The 27316-nt window shown below is 37.5% G+C and overlaps 1 protein-coding gene and 1 pseudogene across 2 annotated transcripts in view; both read left to right on the forward strand.

Moving 5' to 3' along the window:
• Positions 1 to 5611, forward strand: part of LOC149141494 (ubiquitin C-terminal hydrolase 13-like) — a 65360-nt pseudogene extending 59749 nt beyond the window's left edge. The window contains exons 24-33 of the transcript XR_016265082.1: positions 2312 to 2367; positions 2490 to 2667; positions 2801 to 2902; positions 3018 to 3089; positions 3572 to 3637; positions 3767 to 3991; positions 4131 to 4244; positions 4344 to 4418; positions 4542 to 4628; positions 4751 to 5611. The product of XR_016265082.1 is annotated as a ubiquitin C-terminal hydrolase 13-like (transcript). The remainder of the gene's footprint in view (positions 1 to 2311; positions 2368 to 2489; positions 2668 to 2800; positions 2903 to 3017; positions 3090 to 3571; positions 3638 to 3766; positions 3992 to 4130; positions 4245 to 4343; positions 4419 to 4541; positions 4629 to 4750) is intronic.
• A 2160-nt stretch (positions 5612 to 7771) lies between these two features.
• LOC149141495 (uncharacterized) lies at positions 7772 to 11737 on the forward strand. Its single transcript, XM_089451253.1, has 4 exons — positions 7772 to 7957; positions 9794 to 10673; positions 10788 to 10929; positions 11061 to 11737. Exons 1-4 carry the CDS (start codon positions 7772 to 7774, stop codon positions 11545 to 11547), a joined length of 1695 nt encoding a protein of 564 aa, XP_089307379.1. The 3' UTR covers positions 11548 to 11737.
• The last annotated feature ends 15579 nt before the right edge of the window (positions 11738 to 27316 follow it).

Below are 27316 nucleotides of genomic sequence, written 5' to 3' on the forward strand. Positions count from 1 at the left end.
ATTTTATGCACCTCTGTCTGTGGGCAGGTTGATTCTTCATGAATCTCGTGATATTCATGAGACTGAAAATATTGCACGGTTTACTACAATAATATTCTTTTGGGGTAAAAAATTGTGACATCGAGATAATATTTAGATATTATCATGTTGTCTTTATCAGTTTGATGTTTTCTTTGACATGAAGCAATTTTTGCAGAATAATTTACTGAAATTACCCACACAAATTATAGTGGAACTAATGCTTTGACATTGAAGCTAACTGAATTGTCGTAGTTTAACTTTGGATGTGTTGGCCCTTTTCTTGGCATATTTTTTGGTTGATTTTGCCAGAAATTTGGCAGGGCTTTGTTAGAATTGTAAGTTTGAGCTGTTTAATTTGCACAATTTGAGTGCCATGAGGTTTTTCAGGGTGCTGAATCCATTTATGAGTTCAAAAATGCATTTTAAACAATGAAAAATCACAATCTCACCCAAAATTGTATCACGGAATTTTGGTAAAAAAACCAAAACTTCTAATAATTAGATTGTGGCAATTAAATTTTGCAAAACACCCTTTATGATAAATTCTTCGATTGAGACCTACAACCTGCGGATAATATTATAATTTTCAAAATTGGAGGGTTGAAGCCTGGAAGGTGATTAATAGATTATAAAAGAAAAAGTATAATTAATTTTCACATCTCGAGTTCAGACACCTAATCAGAACAGATCATCAATCTTTATAACATATATGGATACTTGAATACCAAACATTAGTATGATTCATGCAAATCACGACATTATAATTTATTGCTTCGAATCAGCTGAAATTCAATTAAAAAGGAGATAATCTATCTCTTTGTTTTCCATATGGTCTTTCTTCCCTTATTCCTTTTGGATCAACCAGGATATTTATTGGATCTTTACGAAAATGTTATTCGCATCAATACATGACCAAGTATCCTGATCCAAAGTGAGCGATAAGATCTGAAGGAATTGATGAAGGTGGGTAGAAAAGTACTTGGCCAGAAGCAGATAAGGTATCTGGATCTCGTATCCTTGGGTGGAACAAGGGTAGAACTTCGGCCATAGTGATCACCTTTTAGAAGAATTTGACAAATCATTCTGAAGCTGTGGAATCTGCTGCTCACAGCCCCTTGTACCATACTGGCTGTTATTAGTGGCCATGGCTAGGTGTTCTGCACAGATTGGCATCCAGAATTCATGAAGACTCCCCAATCAAGCCCCCATGAAAATGTCCTGTGGAGCAAAGTTCGTGGCCATGTTCAGAATCCGACTGCTCCAGTTCTAGGGTAATAACCAGACTCTCCAACCCACATATCACAGCTGGACAATAAAACCATGGCCATGAACTCTCCGTATGTTGCAACCCTTAATAATACCTGATGCATGTGAGGTAAAATGAAAAGCACACATCCACAGGGCATTAACACCCACTTATTGCTCACATGCTTGGGATGACAATTGGGTTTATGGTGCATTGCCATGACTTAGGAGGTATAATATGATGGGAGGGGGTAGATGGACAGACCCTCCATCTATTCTCATCACTCCTAATTCCACACCCAAGGTGACCTGGATGTGAGCGGTTGAATTATGGATACAAGGTACCTGAGGAGTCTAGCAAGGTAAACATCGTTTTGGAGCTGTATCCCCTAACACAGTAGCACATTTTATCCCCTTCTTGATCAACACAAGGTCTTGATAAACCAAAAGTGTTTCTGCTCATTGTTAGAAACATAAACCAGACCCCAAGCATAGGTAAGTTCTTGATCTCCTTCACGATCTAGAATGATCCCCCTTGCGCCTGCCTCCCATAGCAACCATAGGGTTTTACTGTTTAACTTCAAATAATTTATGAATTTTTATCTTCTCAGGTGTTAGCATGTACAAACAAATGCCTAGTTGACTTGTACAGACATCCCTGGTGTGACTTACTTGTTTGTTTTGTAATTTTTATGAAAGTGCCCAATGTAGAGGCACCATTCTGTTGCAAGAAATAAAAATGTTAGGTGTTAGAAGAATAACATGTAAAATATATGTTAGCTAATATTTTTCCCTGCATCATTATCTGCATAGAAATAAGACTAAGGCTAATAATAATTGCCTTCATTTAATGATGTATGGCTAAATTTCTCCTCTGTAAATTTTATGTAGGATTTTACATACTAAATTTTTCTGTACGATTTGTTAATTATTTCTTTTATCCAAAATTCTGTCTTTATGAATTATGTTGCATCTGTATCTTCCATTGCCAAGTGGGGTGAATAGAGAAGATTATTAAATTTTTAGTGGTGATTTTCTTCTGTAGATTGTACATTTTCGGCGCCTGGATAGGTCCAAGGAAGACGATTTTTGTTTGGAACTGTAAGTGATTTGAACCTTGGTATTTGTAATTATATAGAGGGAGGGAATTATTTTTTATTTATATCTTAAAAGTTAAGGGACAATGGTGGCTTATTTATAGTCATGGTTTGTAACTCTTGTAGCTCAAAGCTCTCTACTTATGACGATGTTGTGGAGAGAGTTGCACAGCAACTTGATTTGGACGATCCCTCAAAAATCCGTCTCACAGCACATAATTGCTACTCACATCAACCAAAGCCTCAACCCATCAGATTCAGAGGTGTAGATCACTTAAGTGATATGTTAATACATTATAATCAGGTACACATCACATGCTTTTATTCATTCAAAAATAGAAGTAAATTTGTGGGTATATTTTCAGATTTTTGGAAGTGAAACTCTATTATGTGCCAGCTCTTCAATGTACTGAGTTATGGATGGTTGTTTTTGACAGACTTCTGACATCTTGTATTATGAAATTCTCGATATCCCTCTTCCAGAGCTGCAAGGGCTAAAATCTTTGAAGGTTGCTTTCCATCATTCAACAAAAGATGAGGTGAGCAATATATTAGGACTAGTTTGATTGTGCAGTGTAGGAGCTGCATGTATAATGCTATACTCGCAGCATCAATTTTTTGTTATGTGATTGATGTTTTTTAGCTTTATAACAGGTATCTGTGCACAGCATCAGATTGCCCAAACAGAGTACTGTTGGTGATGTTATCAATGAACTTAAGACAAAGGTTTTTTACATTCACTTTTCTTTTTAATTCCCCATTGCTTTTGTACATTCTTGGATGTATGTGTAGTGCATGAATTGTCATTTTGTGGTAATTTCGAACTTGGTCAACACATGATATCAATGTCAAGTTTAATATTTGAATTTTTAACAATAACATTATGTGGAGATGTGGTATTCTTTCTAAACAATTGTGTTAATTCATCTGATTTGGTATACAATCAATTTTCAATTTCTGTGGATTGACTTTATATATTAATTTGCTTTCTGCACTGTAATGTTTTGTCTGCTTACGTACAAGGGAGCTTGTTCAGTGACATGTCAATGTTTTATTGTGGATGTTACTTATGAATAGACACTGTTACTTGTCATTGCTGAAGCAAACTATTGGGAGCCTTGTGTTTCTATTGATTCTATCTTTCGAGTTGTCTTCCAAGGTATACTGCTGACAGTGCTTGGCATTCATTATTATTCTTGTTAAAATAGGTTGAGCTTTCAAATCGAAAGGCGGATATTAGATTGCTTGAGGTCTTCTACCACAAAATTTACAAGGTTATTCTAGGAGTTTTGGTCTATTGATGGTTTGTTATATTCATATGATTTTTCATTATGGTGAAATCTAGTGACCTGGCTATCACTTCACATTCTCAGTTAATGCCAATAATTTGTTTCTGTATGCAGATTTTCCCCCCGAATGAAAAGATTGGGAACATAAATGAGCAATATTGGGCTTTGCGAGCAGAGGAGGTATTCCGAATTTCCATTGTTCTAACGATTTTGATGTTGCTTGATGATTACTTTAATGACATCTCTGAACAGGTTCCAGAAGAGGAGAAAAATATAGGTCCCCAGGACTGGCTAATTCATGTGTATCATTTCACAAAGGATGCATCTCAGAACCATATGGTAAATTTGTTAGTTTTCCTTACATGTACTTTACTAAAACAAAGGATTCTATGCTTTTAAGCTTCAATGAGTGTAACAAGTGCAGTGATTAAATCTTTTGATTTAAAAAAATGATTCTGAGCTTTTTATTTTTTTGAAGGTGTAAAACTTCGGGGAGCCCTTCTTTTTGGCTATCCATGAAGGCGAAACATTAGCAGAAGTAAAAGAAAGAATAAAAATGAAATTGCATGTTCCCGATGAAGAATTTTGCAAGGTAGAGAATATTTGCTTTTTCTAATATTTCAAAATGTTAGTAATCCAAATCTGCTTCATTTCCATAATTCAGGTTTAATGTCCCTTTCTTTTGTAACAGTGGAATTTCGCATTCATTTCTTTGGGTCGTCCTGAATATCTTCAAGATGCAGACATCGTGTCTACTCGTTTTCAGGTTATATGTCGGATTTATTTTGCTGTTGTGATGTTTTATGCTATGAGTTCAATTGAAATTAAATGCATACAAAGATTGAGCAGGGGTATTTATTTCAGTTATTTTGGTTTAATGCTTCTACAGAAGCGAGATGTGTATGGAGCTTGGGAGCAGTACCTTGGTTTGGAGCATTCTGATAGTGCTCCAAAGAAATCCCACCAAGCTAATCATGTAAAATTCAATTTTCTTTGTCTAATTACTTAAAATTTGAGTTATGTTTTTGATTAACTGCAGTGTTTTGCTATACTATATATATGATAGTGGGACCTGATTGTATTGTTTCATGTTGGCAGAACCGCCACACTTTTGAAAAACCTGTAAAGATATACACAATTAAATGCGGAAATGTATTCCCTCAATATAGACCGAAGGATTGGACCATTGGGGGCGTTTGCTTAAATGAATGAAATTCGAGGAGTCGTATAATTGTGGTCCTTGGTTTGGATAGGCGGCCTGCCATCCATTTTTTGAGTGGCAACTACATTTTATTTCATTTTGTTATACATGTTTTCGCTGCATATATTTGTGTTTCACTGCAAGCATTTTGCCGAGTATATCTTCCAAATTATAAATTGGAATATTGTAGTGTTTTTGTTTGCTATCAGATAGTCAAACAGATGGAATATGGGAAATTTTGAGTCTTGGCTTTGATGCCTTGCAAAATTTGTGTTAAACTTCTAGGTAGTAGTCATACAGCAGTTGCTCCGTGATAGCATTGCATGCCATAATGAGCAGCTGTTTAAGGGAGTTGCTCATTTGTTTCTTGGAAGAGATTCTAGTTGTATTTAGGATATTCTTTTGAAACTGTATAACATTCCAATTTTGTAATCTATTGCCCCTCGGATATTGGATACATTTGGTTTTATGCCCACAGACGATGATAATAACGACTACTTACATTTGTGTTGGTTCTGACAGATGTTCAATTAATCGGTGAATGTGTCAATTTTTTTGGGCTCATGTGTCTGTGCCATTAGATGGAATGTAAGCTGTAATTTAAGTTTTGAACCTATTGTCAATTACACCATGTTCACACATTTTACATTTAGTGAAATTGTATTTCAATGGACTTTACTATCAGTTCCCATGATAGTACTAGACGTCAAGCCGGATTTGACATCGAACTTATTGAATTTTTCTGTTGGGGATTTGGTGTATGATGATACGTCTCGGCTGGCCAAATCAATGAATTTGGTCTGGCTTGAATTTCGTTCACTTGGTTTGGACTTCTTAATTTAAGAACGGACTGTTCCTGACAGGAGTAAATATGTTACCCTCATTTATACTTTTAATATGGCATAGTATGATTCTTTCCTTGTTGATTAGTTTGTCAGAAAGTATCAGAAACTGGAAGACTCATAGAAAAATGAGCTTCCAGTTTCTGATATGGTATCAGAGCATGTGTGTTTAGTGCGGTATGCTGTGCTCTCTAATTATGGTATCGGAGCCGAGGGTTTCGGCCGAGTGGAGAGCTCAGGAGTGTGGGCTGTTTTGAGTGGTGAGAGGTCGCCCGGTGGCGCTGTGTGCGTGGTCCAGCATTGTCCAGAAGATAGAGTTCAGGTGAGCTGTGTTTGGCGAGGTACGCAGAGGGCTTAGTGGTGTGCGTTGTGAAGACTGGTGTGGAGTACAAGTTGAAGCCCTGTTGTGGACAGGAGTGTTGTGGTCAAAGCGATGTTGTTGAGCCCTGTGTTGCAAGGTTGTTGCGAGGCTATTGGGTTATTGACGTGTTATTTCTGTGAGATCGAGTCATGGGTTTCATCGTTCTGTGTAGAAACGAAGATTGCAGCCCGAAAATTTGCCATGTGGCCTTGTGGCATTGTATGACGAGGGCATCGAGATCTGGTGGCGTTGTAGCGCTTTAGGCCAGCAAAGTTTTTGTGCTTAATGCTTTTGAAGCTTGGGTTGTGAGCTGTTGTGAGGCCGCTTATAAGGGAGCCTAGTTGCTTGAGAGCCAAGTGGAGTGCATATTATGCAATTTGGTGTTGTGTTCTTGGAACCTGGTGGAGGACGCCAAGACTAGTGCCTGTGCAGTGGCTCTGTCTAGCGATTGGAGCCTGTGTGATTTAGTGGTGAGCAGAGGAGCCGAGTTGAGTTGTATATCAGTAGTGTTGTAAAGCCTGTAGTCGGCCAATCTAGCAAGAAAAAAAGAGAGCGCTGGAGGTTGTGGATGGTGCTGTAGGGTTGATTAGCCTAATTGGATGGCGCAGTGTGGGCCATGTTGAACGCTAATCCATGTTGAAGCGGCATACAGAGTGCCATAGTTCTGGAGGCATCATAGTATATTGTATGTGTGAGCTCTGTGGAGGCGTCGGAGAAGTGTTGACCTGAGATGAAGATTGACGTTGCTGAAAAGAATTTCCAGTGGAAGGTGAAGCCGCTGAAGACGATTGCCATTTGGTGAAGACTGTGTGTTAAGCGCTGAAGCCTGAGGAGCTGCATGCGTTAATACTGCTAGACAGTTATTTTTTGAGGAATTGCTGACGATTTGAGCGACGTCGTGCGGCGGTGAAGATTGGAGTGTTGTTTGTCGCTGAGAGGATACTTGTGTTTGGCGAGCGTTGTGTTTTGATGTGTGGAGAAGAAAGAGCTGTGTGCTCTGGAGAAGAACGAGCTGTGGTGCGATGAGAGTGGAGAGCAGCTGTGCATAAGTTTGTGCTAGTGCATTTTGAAGAAAGCAGTTTGCTGAGACAACGGTGTAAATCGATTTGGGAGAAGGGTATAGCTGGTCGCTGAGCAAAGCGCGATTCCCTTGCTGGAAAACTACGCTAGTGGTCCTGTTCCTGCTTGTTGGAACGGAAATTCAATTTTTGCCCTTTCTGTGGGTCTCCGCAATGATTTACAGATTTTCTTTTATTTCATGCACAGTGCTTAATCTGTTAGTGAAATCATCAGAAACAATGATTATATTTTAGTTTAGATTTAACTTGAAGGAGTTTTTTGACTGACTGTGTATGCCTGAATTGTGTGGGTGTGTGTTGACTGTATGAAATCCAAAGGTGTGGGTTTCAAATCTGTTTGCCTTCAGCTTGGTGCTACTCTGAAGTCAAAGCTGGCCAGAGTTTAAAGAAAATTTAAGCCTAGTGGATATGTCTATCTTTTTAGATTTTTTAGATCTTTTTGACAATGATCATTTTCTCAGGAACCCATTTGGGATTAGCAGTATTTTTGAGTTCATTGACAAACAGTGTCATGTTGTTGAAGATCATGTTGCTGAAGAAATCACTCATGTTGTTGAGGATCAAGAAATCACTCAGAGTAAAACTTGCTTCTCTCATAACCCAATTGTTAGAAGTTGTATTGGATCTGCTTTCAAGATGACTGCGACTGTGGAGGATACTACCATGGATGTTCTTCTGAGGCCGCTCATGTTCAAAAATGACTACATTTTGATGGCTCGTTTGCTGGTTCCTCATGGAAAGTGGGGAGAACTTGAATTAGATTACCTTGTTCAGGATCTTGCATTGCATCCTAATCTAGAAGAGGTTGTTAACGTTAAGTATGTAAGCAAGGAGCAAAGGAATTTCATAAGGAAACCCAGGAAGGTGAAGATGAAACTGTACCAGCAAATGAACAAGCATGGACCCTTTCGCAAGAAGACAAAAATGAAATGTTAAATGAAATGTTTTGTAAGCCTAGCTGAGACTTAGCAAATGAACAAGCATGGACCCTTTCGCAAGAAGACAAAAATGAAATGTTAAATGAAATGTTTTGTAAGCCTAGCTGAGACTTAGACCAGCAGGCAAGTTAAAGTTTAGGTCGTCGTGATTAAGAGTATAGTGTCTTTGTTATATAGTTGGAATTAAGGGGGAGTGTTGGAAGCAGTGTTGCACACATCGCGATTTAATCGCGATAAAATCGGAAAATCGCGATTTTTTCAAAATGACGATTCGAATCGCGATTTTTATCCAAAAAATCGGTGGAAATTTTTTTTAACGATTTTTATCGAAAAAATCGCGATTTTTTAAAAAATCGCGATTTTTTCGAAAAAATCGCGATTTTTAAGGAAAAAATCGCCGGGCACGGGGGCAGCGGGCGTTTTATATGGAAATTCGATTTTTATTTTATTCATTCAGCAGTCCGCCGCGGAGGAGAAGGAGGAGAAGGAGAAGAAGGGAGGGAGAGGGTTGCCGTCGCTTGTGGGAGCCGATTTTAGGAGGAATCCAAGCCAAGATCGCGAATTTGTCCATAAACCAGGTATGTAGATTAATTTTTTTTTGTTTTGGTTCTCTAAAAACTTTGTTTTTCATTGTTTTTAAAGAATTTTTGGAAATTTTTCATTGATTTGGGATGGGTTATTTGTTATGACTATGAGAACCAATTTTTGTTTTTTATTTTCTCATTTTCTTTAAACATTGTTTATTTTTTTTTTTTTTTCATTGTTTTTTGGGTTTAGAAATTGGGATTTTGGAAATAATTAGCTTGTAATTTTGCAAATGCTAAATTGTAATTTGTATTTACTATTTACTATTATCATTTATGTAATCCTAAATTCCTATTTCCTAATCCTTATTTTTCCATAGGTTTGCAAATTCAAAATTCAAAAACAAACATGCCAAGGAAATTGGATCCTTTCTGGGAATATGGTGACCCTAAAACTCCGAATGATAGACAAAACTTGATTTGCAAGTTGTGTGGAAAGGAAATATTCGGGGGGGTGTACAGGTTGAAGTTCCACCTTGCACAAATCCCTGGACGTGATGTGGGGCCCTGTCTAAAGACAAATGCTGAAATTATCCAAAAAGCCATGAGAGCATTGGGAGAATTAGAGCACACTAGAGACGCCAAAGAAGAACTCAAAAGGCAACTAAGAAGGTCAGTTGAAGGAAGTGGGCCAAGTGGCACAGGTTCTACTGCAGCGTCAGTCAATCCGTTTGCTGCATCATCATATTTTGTTCCTCGAACCACACCTGGTTCACAACCAACTATCGGTTCAATGATGAAAAGAACTGAAAAAGAAAAAGCTGACAAGTTGATGACAAAATTTCTCCTCTGGAGTGATATTCCTTTCAGCATTATAAGGAATAATCCATTTTTCCAACCTACTCTTGATGCTGTTGCCAGGGTACAAACTCCCTTCTCTTCATGATTTCAGAGGCCGGCTTCTTCAAGATGAAAAGCGTGACTGCACCCAAAGATTGGAGGATTTTAGGGCATCATGGGCACAAACAGGATGCACTGTTATGTCAGATGGTTGGACTGACCAAAAGGGGAGAACCCTTATAAACTTCTTGGTTAGTTGTCCCTTGGGGACTATGTTTATCAAATCTGTTGATGCAACTCATCAAATCAAAGATGCAAAAAATTTATGTGATTTGCTGGATGTGTTTATTTTGGAGGTGGGTGCAGAAAATGTTGTCCAAGTCATAACGGACAACGCTGCAAATTATGTTGCTGCTGGTAGATTGCTTATGGACAGGCATCCTACTTTATTTTGGACACCTTGTGCTGCCCATTGTATTGATTTGATGTTAGAGGACATAGGGAAAATTCCCTTTGTCAAAGAGGCTGTTGACTCATCAAAAACCATCACAAAATTTATTTACAATCACACATCTGTGCTTAGCTTGATGAGAAAATGCACCAACAACAAAGAGTTGGTGCGCCCCGCCATTACACGGTTTGCGACGAGTTTCATATCTCTTCAATCCCTCTTGAATTCTATGTGGGATTTGAAGAGAATGTTTGTTTCAGAGGAGTGGCGTTCTTCGCCAATGAGCCGCAAACCAGAAGGAGAGGCCGTCTGCAGACTTGTTTCATACCAAGAAGACTTCTGGGCGGGAGTGCAGGAGGTGTGCGCTGTCACAGAACCTTTGGTAAAGGTTCTTCGGTTGGTAGATGGTGAGAAGCCCGCAATGGGCTATTTGTATGAAGCCATGGATAGGGCCAAAGAAGCCATTCGGTCCTACTATGATGACAAGGGAGATGATGGGTTCCAGAGACAACTCCTTCTATGGAAGGTCATTGATGAGCGATGGAACAACACACTCCATCGTCCCATTCATGCTGCTGGCCTTTTCCTGAACCCTGCATTTTCTTATGCATGTGGGTTTAATTTTGATGTTGAGGTCGTGGAAGGATTATTAACCTGTGTCCAGAAGATGGTGAAAACTCCAGAAGAACGTATGGAGGTCTCTAGACAAATTGAGCAATATAAGTTGTCAGGTGGCACATTTGGCTTTGAGATGGCTATCAATGATAGGACGGTTAAAATCCCAGGTATTTTTTAGTTTGTAGTATGTACTTTGTAACTTTGTTTCAAATTTCATTGTTTCTTCAAATTCCATTTTTTTCTTATGTTTATTTAAAATTTTCTTTGTAATTTTGTTGTAGACGCATGGTGGAAGATGTATGGTGGCAGAGTACCCCTTTTGCAAAATCTTGCCGTGCGCATCCTCAGCCAAACATGCAGCTCCTCGGGATGTGAGCGCAATTGGAGTGTATTTGAAAAAATACACAACAAGAAGCGCAATAGGTTAACACTTAAACATTTAAAATATTGCAAATTTCCAAATAAATTTTTGAATTCATTAAAGTTTTAAACAATATTTTTTTTATAATATTAATTATTAATTTATTATTTCATGAACTTTGAAGTTTGTACAGGTTGGAGTCCCATAGACTTAATGACATGGTCTATGTCTACTACAATCTTCGATTGTGGGTGAAACAACTAGAGAAGACACCTGATACGGAAGCCATCTCATTGGATGGGATTGACACCACTGCTGAATGGAGGGTTGAGACCGAGAGGCCTCTCATGGATCCCACTGAGGATTGGTTAGTGCAGGATGAGGGGGAGGAGGAGGAGGAGGAGGAGGAGGAGGAGCAGGAGCAGGAGGAGGAGGAGTTGGAGGAGCAGGAGGAGGAGGTGACACCGCCTACCCGGGCTACCCGGGCTACCACTACCACCAGTAGAGGACGTGGTCTCCGTCCACCTCAGCCTCTTGTAGCTGCTACTACTAGTTCTTCAGCTTCTAGAGCACGTCAGACTCCACTGCCATTTCCACCACCACAGGCACCAGCTTCTACATCTAGAGGGAAAGAGAAAGCTGTGCCATATTCTCGCAAGAGGGGCAGAGGAAATCAATAGGATTAGACTTTCATTTTATTGTATATGACATTATGACATGATGAGATACATTATCATATTTTTTGTTGATATTTTGAGGCTGAGTTGGACTTGGGACTCAGGACTTACTATTCAGGACATGATTCAATGTTATGTGTGATTTTAGCGCTAGAAATGATATTGAACATCTTATATATTAGTTTTTTTATCATATTTATGTGTCAATGTATTTATTTTATGTTGTAGATGGTTTAGATATTAAAAAAATTGAAAAAAAATGAAAAAAAATGAATATTTTTGTGCCAAACGATTTTTTCCGATTTTTTCCCGATTTTTTCCCGATTTTAACGATTTTTCCGATTTTTTCCCGGCGCCGATTAAATCCCGATCGCGATGTGTGCAACATTGGTTGGAAGATATTAATTCCAACTACCACTGTTAATGTAGTAGCTAGATTAATCTAGAGAATACAACAGATAGTCAAAGTGCATGTTCTAGAAGTCGGCAGGTCATCAATGGTAGTCGGCAGATTACTGTAGAATTGACGGCTATCCGTGTGTATAAATTTCCATGGTTGTTAATGCAATGAACAAGCTCATTCGATGAGTCTTCAATGTTCCTGATTTGGTATCAGAGCATGTGTGTTTAGTGCTGTATGCTGCGCTCTCTAATAGAAAGTTCAATCAAACAAATCCTATTTATCATTTAGATTTGAAGATGCAAGATTATGCAGCTCAACAAATTCTGATGAGAAGTGCCTTGGCTTTTCCGCCACATTCAATAAGCTCGAGGAAACTGAAAATGCAACTTGTGCCATGCAACATGCGTTAGACTATTTTAACTTCTAGCAACAGTTTTCATATGTTAGTTATAATTGCTACGGTAAATATCTGGGCACAATTCAGACAAGATGCCTGTATGTATAGGCCCATCTCAAGCAATTGACACTGCGAACAGTGAAGTAATACATGATGTCTTTAATCATCATGTTAATTGCTGCAATTTTTGGATTGGAAGCTCTAAGCATTGTTCGCACGTATGCCAGATGGATGCGAAAATTGCTGCGTTTTTTTTGTTTAAATAAGTTTGGGGGATTGAAAGCTCTATGCATAGTTCACATGCATGGCGTATGGAATTGAGAAAACTCTCGCCTGCGTGGACGATGCTTATCGTGGGAAAATAATGGACTTACGCATGGGTTTTTGGGGCCCATTCAAAGAAAGATGTCAGTATGATGTCTTTAATCACGCGTTAATTAAAGCTTCATGCATGGTTTGACAATTGGATATAGATGCCTGATGCCACACTGACTGCGTGGAGGCTGTCTAGACTTCAGCACTCATAGGATATAGTGCTTGGCCTTTATGAAAGAGAGTTATAGATTTGAGTGTCTATGAGGTTTAGTGGTATACGCATTCTCAGTGTTTTGGAGTATTATCTGCATAACCTCGTGACCGAGACGAATCTCACTCTTAAACTAACCTTGATCTAAGTAGGTCAAAACTTTAATCTAAGTAGGTCAAGGCAATACCATGTCAAACTTTCATACCCAGTAGAAATCTGCCTTAAATTTGAGTAGACCGAATTCCCCATTTTTTGCTCATCACTTGGAGGAAAATTTTGAGTGGAATCTAATGATAAGGAATCAAATTTTGAATTTAACATCAGTTATTAAAAACAAATCCATTGGATAAATTAATTTGTATAATGAATTACTCTGAGGGTTCATATGTATGTGCATATTGCTTTACATAATTTCTGTAATATATTTGGTATTTTATTTGAATCAAGAGAGGTAAGAGAAACAAATAAAATATTTTATTTAGCCTTTAATCTGAGGTTAAGGCAATGCAATGTCAAACTCTAATACCTACTAGAGATCTGTCTTAAATTTGAGTTGACTGAATTCCCCATCTGTTTTTCTTATCACTAAACACTTTTCTTATCACTAAACACTTCATTCAGTGGAATCCTAATGATAAGGAATAGAATTATGATGTATTTCATTTAGTGGAATTCTAATGATAAGGAATAGAATTATGAATTTAACATAAGTTATTAACAAATCCATTGGATAAGTTTATTTGTATAACGAATTAGTCTTTGAAAGTTCACATGTATGTGCATATTGTTTACATGATTTCTATAGTATATTTGGTATTTTATTTGAATCAAGAGATTTAAGAGAAATAAAATATCTTATCACGAAATATGTTTTTTTCAAGCAAATGAATACCTTCAACTAGATGTCTACATGAATTATTAATAAAGCCTCAGAAAATAGTACTTATCATGTGTGTTCTTTGTCATGCAACTTAGCAAATCACATAATTTCAACCATTACTGCTTTGGTATTTGATTTGCAGGACAGTTCTGGTATGCAATGGATACTTTCAAACCCTCGGAAAATATCCACATTCACCATACTATTTCAAACCCTCGGCAAATTTCCACATTCACCATCCTATTTGAAATCCTCACAAATATCCACATTCACCGTTCTATTTCAAATTGTCCTCAAATACCCACATTCACCATATTATTAAAAAAATCATTTGTTATATAGAGGGTCCTCAAATACCCACATTCACCATGTTATTAAAAAAATCATTTGTTATATAGAGAAGAAGACATATATTAGCTAGATTATCAAATGATTCATTACAATAATGTTTAATGAGTCAAGATCTGAGTGAGGGACATTTACATGAAAGACTAACATGGATATTCCTAATATTTGGTGAGCAAAATGCATTGATTATGTTTACATTTAAAAAAGTATATAAATGCAATGTTGATAATGTTGGTTTAATTATTAATTATTATTATAATAATAATTATATGGAAAAGATGTACTGTTATGTAAACATTTTTACTCGGTCAAATTACATAATAAAAAAAAATATAACATATAAAATAAAATTATTAATTAATACATTTTGACTAGTAAAATTACATCAAGAAAATGGCCATGCCCAACAAGATAAATTATTTTGTGTTGTTGGTTTTACATAATAAAATATTGATTTGGGAGAACTTGCAGAAATGTGGTTTTATGGGGACCAAATCGTTGTTGCCTTTGCAAACAGCAGGAGGAAATGGTGGGCCACCTCTTTTTCAAATGCCAAACATTTAAAAAAATATGGCTCTCTGTCCTATAAATTCTAGGCACCAAAGAAAATCTAGATCAATCCACCTTTAATGACTTGTTATGCTTCTGGACAAAGAAACATAAAAATCTAATTAATCTTCCCATCTTGACTTGTTATGCTTCTGGACAAAGAAACATAAAAATCTAATTAATCTTCCCATCTTTGTAGTTTGGGGCATTTGGAACCTCAGGAATAAGGTTACTTTTAAACAAGGGGACATAAATATCCTCGTTTCATCCTCCATGATCACTTTTCTATTCAGAGAATTCCTATTTCATCCTCCATGATCACTTCTTTGTTCAGAGAATTCCCCTCCAAACATTACAATAGTCCTAGGAAGGGTACCGTCACTCCCATTGACTATGATTTAGCAGTGGGATTCTTTGATGGTGTTGCGCAAAATAACTCTGTTGTGGGGGAGGCTAGATTAAATTGCAAGAAAATAGATCTCTCACATTCAGATTATGGATTGGAACTAAAACCGACACTAAAGCGGAGTTGATTGTAGCTTGGGCATTTATGTCGCTAGCTAAGAGAGTAAAGATAATCTGTATACAGATTCTTGGTGACTAAAAAATGCATTATAGACTAGCTGGCATGTGAAGCCCAGTTGAAATTGGAATCTTGTAAGCTTAGAACCACTGCAGCAAAAAATAACCTCTTGAAAGTTAGATTGCGACACATATGGCCTTATCCTTAGACCCTGGCACCATTTTCATGGAGGGGCTTGTCAGTGATCAAGTCCAAGACACTCATCTCCTTCCTTTAGATCTTATGTTCTAACTTGGACTCCTCGACATTCTATATTATGTTTTCACACCAGATTTCAAAGAAATCAACCAAAAAGTTCAACTCAATGATATCAGGCAATTTTTCAAATCCTCGATGAAGATGTTGAGGTGCTAATAGCACAATTTATCTCGGTAGGCATAACAACAATTAGCTACTCTTATCCTCTGTTTTATTCTTCTAAAAATTCAGTTTTTTTACAAAATCTTTTCTCCTCAACTCCAATTTGTACACGATGTTGATGTAATCTTAGTTTCACAATTGATTGTTAGGATATAGATGAATCTTACAGTTGGTTGTATTAGCTGAAAGTTCTGAAAATAGCAGTTAGACTGCAATTTTTTTAATCATTTAATTCAACGTGCTGTATATGCCAAAAATTACTGAAAATCAACCACTTTATTGTGTTTTTTTAATTCAAAATGAATAACAAAAAACAACATTTTTGCAGTGAAAAAATGATATGCATGAAGAAATATAGTTAACCCTGGATAATTAGAAACACATTCAATTGGTGGATCATGAGATACTTCCATATAGATGTAGATTGTGTCATGACTATGGTCACTTTGTGAAACATTGCACCAATAATGCTCAAATAGAGAAGGAAATACAATAAAAGAATGACCAATGGCAATGGGTTAAGAAGAAAATGTCTAGTAATGAATAAGCCATTTCTTTTCAAGAAAAACAAGGGCCTTCCTTAACAACACCCTTAAATCTCTCTAGACCGGGACAAGAATTGGGATAGCCTTGACAAACCAACCCAATGGCACATTCGTTGCATAGTAATAAAGGCACCCACTAGTGAATCTCAAGGTAAAGATTTATAGTCGAATAAAAGCAAGTATGAAAATATCTCTCAAGGCGAAAACCCCTAGTATTAAAATGTTAGCATTTGATTCTTTCAATGTTGGAATCTCCTTCAAAGTATTGATATTGGAAGAAAATCCCAAAATGAATCCCTTTCCAATCACTAAAAACATCTTTCAGCAAGAGGAAGCGCTATCCCACTCTCCATATTTTCATTTGACCTATAGTCTTCATTCTTATTATTGACTCTTGATGAGTCTTAATCTTCAATATCATGAATACGTAATCCTTACATCTTTAAAGTAAACAATGCATATATAGATTTTTTATAAATAGAAAAGTAAACAATGGAATTCACACATAAAAACATCAATAAAATGTTTAGAGCCATACCACGAGTTTTTATCATTAGTAAACTTCATCACTTACAATAAAATAAATATGATTCCGCAGCATCCAAAATCCTTAATCCATTGACTTGGATTATATTACAACCTTAATTCCTAAATTAGAATTAGAAAAGCATGGGTTGAAAAACCATGTGCCACAAAAGTGCCAAAAGAGAAAATTGGAAAGAATATAACACACCTAACGTTCTCCCACTCATTTTAGGCTTACATACATGGGGTCTTGGGATTATATGATCAACCATCTAGGATAGAAATGCCCATTGTTTCTCTACACACACACACACGCACAAAGAAATGAATCCACAAAATTCTTCGAAGTGTCCACCTTCACCAACAACACTTTGTTTTCAACCATGTACCTCACAAAGTGATACTAAACAACAATATGCTTTGTCTTAGAATGATAAGCTAGGTTTCTTGCTAGAAAGATGGCACTATAATTATCACAATATAAACTTATTGCTTCCTATACAAACCCAATACTTGAACACAATCGTTGTAAAGATTCAACTTCCTTATTTGCATGAGTGGTTTCCATGTATTCAATTTATGTAGTTGAGAGTGCCACTATATACGTCTCTTGCTTATCCAATGAATTTCTCCTCCAAATAGGTTAAATACGTAACCACTTGAGGTTAAGCACATTACCACTTGTATATCTTTTGCGATATGTATTTCCAACCCAGTGTGCATCTTCCTTCTCTTCCTCTTCATGTCTTGAGGCATTGGTCTATAGATAGGTTTACACCTACAAGAATATAGATATTGATTGGTCTATATCCTTGCGTATTAAACTTCCACAATATTGTCTTAACATGTTTTCTTTGATTCAACTATTTTCTTGTTTTCCCAATCACTTTTAATTTCCACGCCCAAAATAAAATTTGAAGTAACAAGATCTTTCATGTCAAGTTTGAAGGAAAATTGAGTTTTGACATCTTTGATGATTCCCCTGTTTTCAATCAACAACATATCATCCACATACAAAAGCACATAAATAAATGATCACCAACTAATTTAAAATACACACAATGATCACTCTGCTCCTTGTCAAACGAAGTCTCAATATTTAAGTGTTAAATTTTTTACCACATCCTTGGAGATTGTTTTAACCTATATACATAATTTTTTTACTTGCTTACTAGTTTTTTCTTACCTTCCAATCCAAAACTTTCTAGATGTTTCATGTAGATTTCTTCTTCCAGATCTCGATGTAGGAATGTTGTCTTCACATCCATTCGTTCTATTTCACGATCAAAAGTAGTAGGAACCAAAAAAGGAATCTAATAAAAGTTAACTTAGGAACATGAGATATTTTTTTACTAAAGTCAATTCCCTCTACTTGGGAGTAACCTTGACTACTAACCAAGTTTTGTACTTTTCCACTTTATCTTATGCATTCAACTTCTTAAATACACATTTCATACCAGTGGGCTTTCTTTGAGCGAAAAACTCAACTAGGTCCCAAGCCCAATTTTTTCCTAAGGTTGCCATTTCTTCAACCATGACCCTTTTCCAAAGTTTTCCATCCTCTGAACCCACTACCTCCATGATAGTTTTAGGATCATAATCAATAATAGACAATGAAAAACTATGACGAAAGTAAGATGGAGTATACCAATGTGGTTACCGAAGCAAGGACCAATTCAGAGAGGTTGAAGAAATCAAACAGTACAGGCATCCACCACAAGGATTTGCAAAATTAAATTTCGACGGGGCGGCAAAAAACAACCCGGGCGAAGCAGGAATCAGGGGGGTCTTTAGGAATGACAGAGGAAAAACCTTGAGAATTTTCTCGATGGACTGTGGGGAGGCGACCAATAACGAAGCGGAACTACACGCACTGAAGCGCGGCCTTGAAATTGCAATTCAGGAAAAGTTTCTGAGCCTCCAAATTGAAGGAGACTCAAAACTGGTGGTGGATATGGTAAAGCAGCTGCAACAGAAAAAACCAGCGGAAAAAATAAGTAGGAGTTGGCGAACAGCGTGGCTAATCAGCGAAATAGGGAAACTAATTACCAGAATAGACTATCTGATCCCCACCCATGTAAGACGCTCAGGCAATCAACCGGTAGACTGGTTAGCGAACTGGGGAAGCCGGAACAGGGGAAAGTTGATAGACAGCGGAGGAATGGAGCTCCTGCTCCTGGAGGAGAGAGAGCAATTGCAGAAACTTCTCAACGTCGATAAGGGTGGCAATAGCAATTCTGAGGAGAACGACCAAGAAAAGTTAGTAAGTGGTAGATGCAGGGAAAGATCACAACAGGTGGTGACAGATAGGATAATCGTGAGAAAGGACAAGGGCGGTGCAAATGATGGAGCAGGGCAGCTGACGGGGCAGGGCAGGGTAGGGTCACTTGAAGGGGCAGAAGAGAGAACCGAGACGCCATTAAGAAAGGAATTGGAGGGAGCGTGGGGAGTTGAAACAAGAGGTCGTGAAGGGATGGCAAGTGGCAACGTAGTAGAGAAAGGGTACGACAGGAGCAGCCAGGAGAATGTAGTAGTTATGACGAGTAAAGGTGGTCAGACAGGTAGAGACAAATCCCGAGGAAAGGACTCAGGGACGAAAGTCGGGAAAGGAAAAGGACAGGTGGCGGTAAGGACGAAAGGACAGAGGGGATTATACAAACAAGGCCCTGAGGTGGCATCAGGATTTTACATGAAGCAGGAGGGAACGACGAAAGGTGGCAGTAAGGCGCGGAGTCCAGACCAAAGCTCTGGTATCGACGAGGAAAGGTGGTATGTAAATTCATTCTCCTGTCCTGTTGCTCTAGAGATAGATAGACGTAGGAATTTATGTTATTCCTCAGAGATGTCCATGAAAACGAAGTCGAAAGGCAGACGTAGGCAGGTAATAGGCATTCCCAGATATGGGAAGAAACGTCTTTACTCCACCAGATATGCTGGTGTCCCGGGAAGAAAGAACTATGGTTCTCTGAGGAAGGAAAAACCCAAGCCCAGGAAAGGCTGCAGGGTGGGGAGGGTAGCTAAGTCGGGAAGATTAGGGATTCCTTCTGGCTGCAGGAACCATGACCTGTCTACCATATAGGCAATTCAAGGAAGGCCAAGAGTAGAACTCCACCGGAAAAAAGGTGGGAAAGCAGTTTCCCCCGACAGTCGGGAGAAGAGTTATTATGGCTAATTACATGGAAAACCAACAAGAGGGGCATCGAGGGAAGTACAGAGAAGCAGAGAGTGGAGGGAAGGAAAGGGGCCGACTTGCAGGGCAGGTCGCGGAGTGGTCCGGGACCTCTTATCATAAGCAAACTTGGGATCACCAGATTAATGCAAGGGGGGTAAGTGAGTGGGTTGAAGTAGAAATTCTCAATAGAGTTACTGACTTGTGGTCTCTTGTCTTGATAGGTAGGCAAGACACAATCAAGAACAGGTTCTAGGCAAGCAGCAAGATGGCTCCGAAGAAAGAGAAACAAGTTCGGACCCAAGAAGAAGGATCGAGCAGTAACCCGAAGTGGCAAGGAAGGAAACCAGAGGTTGAGCAGAGAATGTATATGATAGATGCTTACATGGTCGGGAATTCCCCCGAAATCCGAGAACAGATAAATGGGTGGGAACGGGAGTTGAGATCCATCAGATTCCCCGGGGTGAATGGGAGGATTTAGTACCAGATCCAGGAAATACTCGGAGCCACAATTCTCTGTTTAATAAGTCGATCCAACATTATTGGATTATGAAGCACATGGTAGCCCGTGCTATGGAAATGAACCAGGTAGTCCGGGAGGAAGAAGAGGAGGAAAGGAAGCAGAGGGAGGAGCAGCTAAGGAGTCAGACACAGGAGGAATTGGAAAATATAAAGTCCACGCTCCTGAAGGAAATTGCTGAGGTTCAGATCCAGGCCTCGCACAATAATCTAATTCTGGGACAAATGGAACAAATGCTCTGAGAGATAAAATGGGTTTTGGAGTAGAAGAATGTGACTCCTGGTACAAGCGCCATGGCGCCCACCCCAATTATTTCTTCAGATGAGGACTGATGAAGCAGGTTTCTTGGATAGTTTTGTTTGAAGTACTGTAGTAAAATAATTGTTTTAGGATGTTGTCTCATATGATAGCTACAAACTTGAACTTTGAATTGAGAAACTGCGACTCAGGGGCGTCTGAGCCGTCAAAATCACTCGGATATCGCGCTCGCCATGGACTACACTAGCCTTTAACACCACTGAATTTATGACCTTCACACCATGAAGTGAATTAGTAGTACCCCCATTACTGCTAATGATCATCTATGATAATTTCATGTATGATAAAAACTATTTGGAGAAAGTTTCTTCATACAAATGTCTGGGAATTAACATTCATCAACAACTCAACTGGAATTATAACATTGAAAAAAGGACAATTGGAGGCTGTAAAGCTTATTATGGTCTTGAAAACAGTTGTAAGTCAATAAATCTTTGGGTATGAAGTAAAAAAAGTTCCTCTTTGAGGCTCTCATCACCCTTGTTATTTTATATGCATATGAAGTTTTGGGTTGAAATTATCTAGAGAATCGTTGAAGAAGATTGAAATAATCCAAAAACAATTTACACCTATGACCTTAAGATTAAAGAAAATACTCCCCAACCTATCCTCTTGATTGAAGCTAGCCTTTTCCCCATTGAAAGCATGACTATGATTAGACATGTCATGTATAAGAATAAGCTAGACAACATGAGAGCCAAGAGGTTCCCCAAAATCGCTTCTAACTCTAGTCAAAACCCCATCTTCGACTCAAGCGAGGCTGGCACAAGGATGCCCAGTCTTGGCTAAACCACAGGGGGTTAAAGGAGGAGACCATCTTGGAGAATAAGGATAATATTAAAAATATTTTTACTTCCAATTTTAAGGATAAGTTGTCGCGTGATAAGGAGTTAGAGGAAAAAATGAAGCTAAGGTATTATAAGGAGGTGATCAACCCCAATCTTGATAACTAGAATTATATTTCTATCTTGATCAATGCTAAGAAGAAAATATATATTGCTAAGATAAGAACTAATTCTCATGAGCTTCAAAGTGAAATCGGGCGTTGGTCAATTCCAAAAACACCTTGGGACGATAAGTATATCACCTTTGTGATACTAAGAGGGTTGAAGATGAAACACGTTTTCTCTTGGATTACCCTGCTCTTACTCACATCCGGTCAAATTTTCAAAATATTTGCCACACTATTAACCTTCTTCATTTAATTCAACAAAACTATGGTGATATAGGAATGCTTCTCTACCTCCTTTTTGATCATAGAAATAAAATATTAAAGAATCTCAACTAATCTCTTACTTCTCTAATAGATCATATCAATCTTAGTGAACGTTAATCATAATCATCATATTTGTGTTAATTTTTTATTTATACCATACACACTTAAATTATATAAATTTTTATATTAATAAACATTTAAAATAGAAATTTAATATTTCATTGACAGATAAAAGTTAAATATATAACCCTAGGGGCGCGACATGTTGGCTGGTGAACATACTGTGAAGGCCTTCGTGTCGTTGTGCAAGTCACAGGTTCAAACCTCGTCTTACCCATGTGTTGTGCTTGGGGGCGGTGCAGTTGCACATGGAGGTTATAGTGGAAGCCATCGAGGATCGACGCCATGTCACGTGAGTATAAGAGACGGTGCGTTGCTGATTTCACTAGTCACAAAAAAAGAAAAAGAAAATAAGAAGATGAATATATAAAAGAAAAATATGTAAATTAAAAAAAATAAAAATAAAAATAAAAATCTTTAAATTTTGTTGTTATTTATTACTTTTTGTTTTACATTTGCTAGTTTATGCGAGTCCTAAGATGATTGCACGACTAACCTCTTCCCTGAGTTCTCACGACCCAAGGGCATCTAAGCTGTCAAAATCGCCAATGTCAAACTTGATAACTAGGGAAGGACCAATATAGGTTAAGATAACTTTAGGAGCATGTTGGGAGTAGTGTTGTTAATTTATATAGAACAAAACTTTCATTAAAAATATTTTTCATTTCTAGTTGTTTATCTTTATCTTCATAATTTTAATGTTAATTTTTTATTTATATGATACACACTTAAATTATATAGATTTATATAATTATAAACAATTATAATAAAATTGTAATATTTATTTTTTCTTTTCAAAGAAATGTGTATTAAGAAAATGTGGTTAGTAGGCTAAAACCTTTACATATTCCAGTGTTCTTTAAAGGTTTGAAATTGAGCATGAGGGCTCAATCCAAGCCCTCAAACTAGTTCCCTATGACACAAAAATTTTAGACCCTTTCCAACTAAACATTCTCCAAACTCCCATTATCCAGATACATTTACATTCCTTTATTCACTACTTTTGTATTGACTTAGCTCGAATTCTTGTTTTCCTTGGCGAAATGCCTTTTCCTTTCTTCCCAACTTGAGTTGAGGCCATGTTTTCTTCTATTTCTGGAATATCATTCTTCGACAAGTGAAATTTGGATTCTTCCTCATTTGCATTATCTGCCCCAAAAGATGCTTTTCCAACAAGAATTATTGTTCATTCAAGAGGGGATCCACTTTTTATGAGGGTTTGTTGCTTTTCTACTTTTGTTGAGTCTGAAGGAACCTCAATGACATTTGTTATTTCATGTCTGGCTTTTGTTTCAGCTGATGCAATTTCTTTGACTCTATCTTCTTCCTTCTTATCCCGAACAACTTCCTCTTTAAATACCATATAGTGAATATCGTGAGCTCCTTCCCACCATTTGGGCCTTCAGGTTTTTTTTTTCCAGTCTTTGTTGTTCTGTAAATTCTTGGGGAAATTTTTAGTTACATGCCCCATTTCATAACATGATCTATACAGGAAAGAAATATTCTCATAGTAAAGCTTTTGGACTCAAATAAACATCCCTCCCCTAGAAGCAAATCTTAAAGTAGTTAATGGCACACATACCTATGGCCTCCACATTAACTACCGACATCCACGACTTCATGGCAATCAACTAGGTGGTACGCCAACATTCATCCCGAAAGGAGAGGCACGCCCACTTGTACACTCCCAACGGGGAAATCAGTATATATAATTAAATGGTAAAAAGTTATCATTAAAAATTTCAATCCTTCTCCATATTTGAAATTTTTAAGTTTATGATAGTTTTATATTAATATATAAATAAAAATATTAACATTTTTTTTAAATAATATACTTTATTAAATATGTGTTATAAACAATTTTAAAATAAGAAAACGATGAAGTTGCCATTAATATAAATAATTAATACACTTCTTAAAATTAAAACCAACTTAGATCCATCTTAACTCTCTATCTTCCAAGCATTGAGAGGGATCAAATCTATCGAGGTGCAAACATTTCCTCAAGTTTTACACTTAATTTATGTTGGTTCAATTTCATATGAAGTAGCTTCTCGTTGTTGGGTTGGATGTTGATTTTCCATGATTTTTTTTTGTCACCCTTGTGTCAAATAAATTCAATCATGGATCTTTCTCTTTTGGTTCATACATATTGGTTTTGCATTTACGATTATTATATGCCCAACATACAAGACACTTGCTTAAACAAATTTAAGTAAGGATAATTGTATAACTTGAGTGGACATAATGGTGAAGAACATGTGTTTTCACTTGAGAGGTTATGGGTTTGGAACTAGAGTGGGGTAAAGTGTGCACACTTTTAAAGACTTTATAGTCAAATAGTTGTTTGGGTGGGAGTCCATTGTCCCACAAACAAAGGGGTCTCATATACCAATTTGATGTTTGGCTCATATTGTGGGTGTAGCCCAAGTGGTTGGGAAAATGGTTTGCTTTCCTCTCCACCCAGGATCAATCCTTGTAGAGGGACATGTTGGCTTGTTATGATAATGCTTGAAGAGTAGGCTCCTCCCCTTTTTCGATGATGTCTCGAATCTTGCTAAGTCATAATTTACTAGTATATATGGATTATGGGTTGTTGGATATACTCTTGTTGTTATAGTGGTAGTGAGAAGGCTTGATCATGTGCCTTGCCCATGTTACGTCAACGTGCTAGTGATTTATCATAATTAAAAGAAATAAATAAAACGATGTTTGAGTTGGTTATAACCTTAAAATTAGATTATTATTATTATTACTATTTGTAACAACCCTCGTGAAAATTCCATGTAATAAAAGTTAATAAAGGCAAAATAATAACCATTGTTGATGGGACAATTATTCCAAGTTGAATGTTGGGCAAGACATCCTAATGTGGACGTTCATTGGTTTATTATGGCTAAGGAAATTGACAAAGGCAATGGCTAAAGCATTTGGGAAGGCAAAATGGCATTTTTGGCACATTTATTTATGAAAATATTGGAAATTAGGAGAAAATGAAGGTGAAAAGTCACAGGTTGCATGTGAGGAGGAAAATGAAAAAATATAATGGAAAATGAAGAAAATAGAGTCTTCAATGATAAAAAGGCTTCTGAGGATCAGTTTGCAACCTTTTATCAGTTCAATTTTGGAGCTCTCTCATTACTCTCTCTCTCTCTTTCTTGGATAGAGTTTTCTTGGAGCACTTTGGCATTGGATCAAGAAAGGCAAAGAAGGTAAGAGGAAGGAAGAGCAAGATCAAGCAACTACAACAAGATTCTTTACAGGTATCTATTTGCAAGTGCGTTTTCCTTGCTAGATTTGGCATGCATGGTATTGCATGTGGTTCTTTATTGTTATGGCATGGGTTTTGCCAGATGTGATAGTGCTTTGAACCTAGCCTTGCCATTGCCAGATAGCCATGGTGTGATGGGGTTCTCATGTTTCAGTTAAGCTGGATTGCCGGATGGATTCGAATCTGAGTGAGGTGGATCTCTGAATAATAGAAAACATGGCCTAGTAACCCCTGAACCGGACTGTGGGTTGCAGTAAAGACAGATCTTGTGTTGCCTCGGTGGGCCTAGGAATCCTCGATCGATGAATGGCAAGATATACGGTAAAGCCTAGAAGTGGGTGCTCTCCATCGAGCCTAGTAATCTTCGGATGGGATATGCATTAAATCCTGGAGAGTGGGTCTCGATTTAGGGCCTAGTGATCTAGTGTGGATTGCAGTAAAGCTTGAGAGACTGGGAGACATGAAAATCCCTCACGGTGTAGGTGGAGAAATCTAGTGGCATCCATGCTTGTTTTAGCCTAATGGTCTGGTGGAGATCATGGTAAAGCCTGTTATTACATGTTTATTTTTTGGCCTAGTGATCTGGGATGGATTACAATAAAGCCTAGTTTCTATGGGTGAGGATGAGTTGGGTTAGCCTCAGGATGCCCTGGTTGGTTCTTTTGGTTTGAGTTCCACATTCATGCTTGTAATATGGCATAGGGGTGAATGAATGAAGAGAGAATTGGTTCAACCATTCTCGGGTGGAACATGGTAGTCCCATCCCGGGTTGGCTTTTGCATTCATTAATAAGAGGTTCTTTCCTTGACATCTTATGTGTAAATGTACTGGTTTATATGTGTATTATATGGCTGATGTATCCTTGGTATTTCTGTTGTTATTATGTTGGTTATAAGCATGTATTATGACAATGATGAGGTATGGTTCTCCTCATGTTTTGTTGTAAATGAATGAACAATGTATCTATGACTTAATAGATGATAATGCAGCTAATGATATAAGGGAACAATGCTTCTTAGCGTTTCTCATATAAGTATGAGACCCCTATGCTTAGCTATGTTGTTTAAACCTGTAGATTACATATTTGTGACGTGTTTGACGAAATGCATGTCATGGCTAGTAGGGGTCCATTTAGACCCTGTCATTATTTTTGCAAATGCATCATTATCATGTTGTGTAAATTTGTTTCCGAAAGTGTCATTGAGTTATGGATAGTGACCCAGGCTCTAGGTCTGAAAAGTGGCACATATCCCGTAGTTGCAAGCATAGGTTTGAGGAGAAACGTCCCTAGACGCAAGCATACCCATGTTGTGGGAGCGTCTGGAGCCTCCTTGACACATGTTTGTCCATATCAATGGAGCGTTTGGGGGTTTAATGGTCTAAAAATTGAGTGGGACCTAGGGGCTAGTTACCTAAGTGGTTGGGATGGCTCCCGGGAGTTCTGTTGTTGAGATGGAAGGTTTGCGTGGTGTGTTTATGTTGATTATGCTTCATTAAGGTCACCTAGAAGGTTGAATCCCATTATAGTGGCCTCTCGTCGCATATATACCGCGGTTGGCTAGTTACTTGGGTAGATGTGGGATGAGGGTGTTACACTATTATTTTTATTATAACACAATAATAACAAAAGCATAATTTAATCAAGAGTCTTTGTCTTAACTTTATGCCCCAATACCATCGAAAGCATATAAAACACACCAAGGTTAACAAGTACTTGCATCATGAAATGAGTCATTCCCAACCTCACCATCATATCTATTATTGAATTCATTCCATCATATCTATGGAGATAAGTCATTCCCAACCTTGCCATCATACCTATTATTGAATTTGTTCCATCATATCTATCATTAAATTCATTTGTTCCTTTTAAGGTTAGATAAAGTAAAAATGTTTTGTGATCAATTTTATGTTGTTTTATAATTGTGTAGTTTAACTATTCGATGTTTTTGACTTTTTTTTTTATATGTTTTATGGTTGATTTTACCCAAATCGAACGTTAATTTCTTAGAATGTTATGTTTAAGCTTTGCAACATGCACA

This window comes from Pinus tabuliformis, chromosome X (assembly GCF_031772625.1).
Source record: "Pinus tabuliformis cultivar Carrire ecotype Pingquan chromosome X, CPIR1, whole genome shotgun sequence".
NCBI lineage: Eukaryota > Viridiplantae > Streptophyta > Pinopsida > Pinales > Pinaceae > Pinus > Pinus tabuliformis.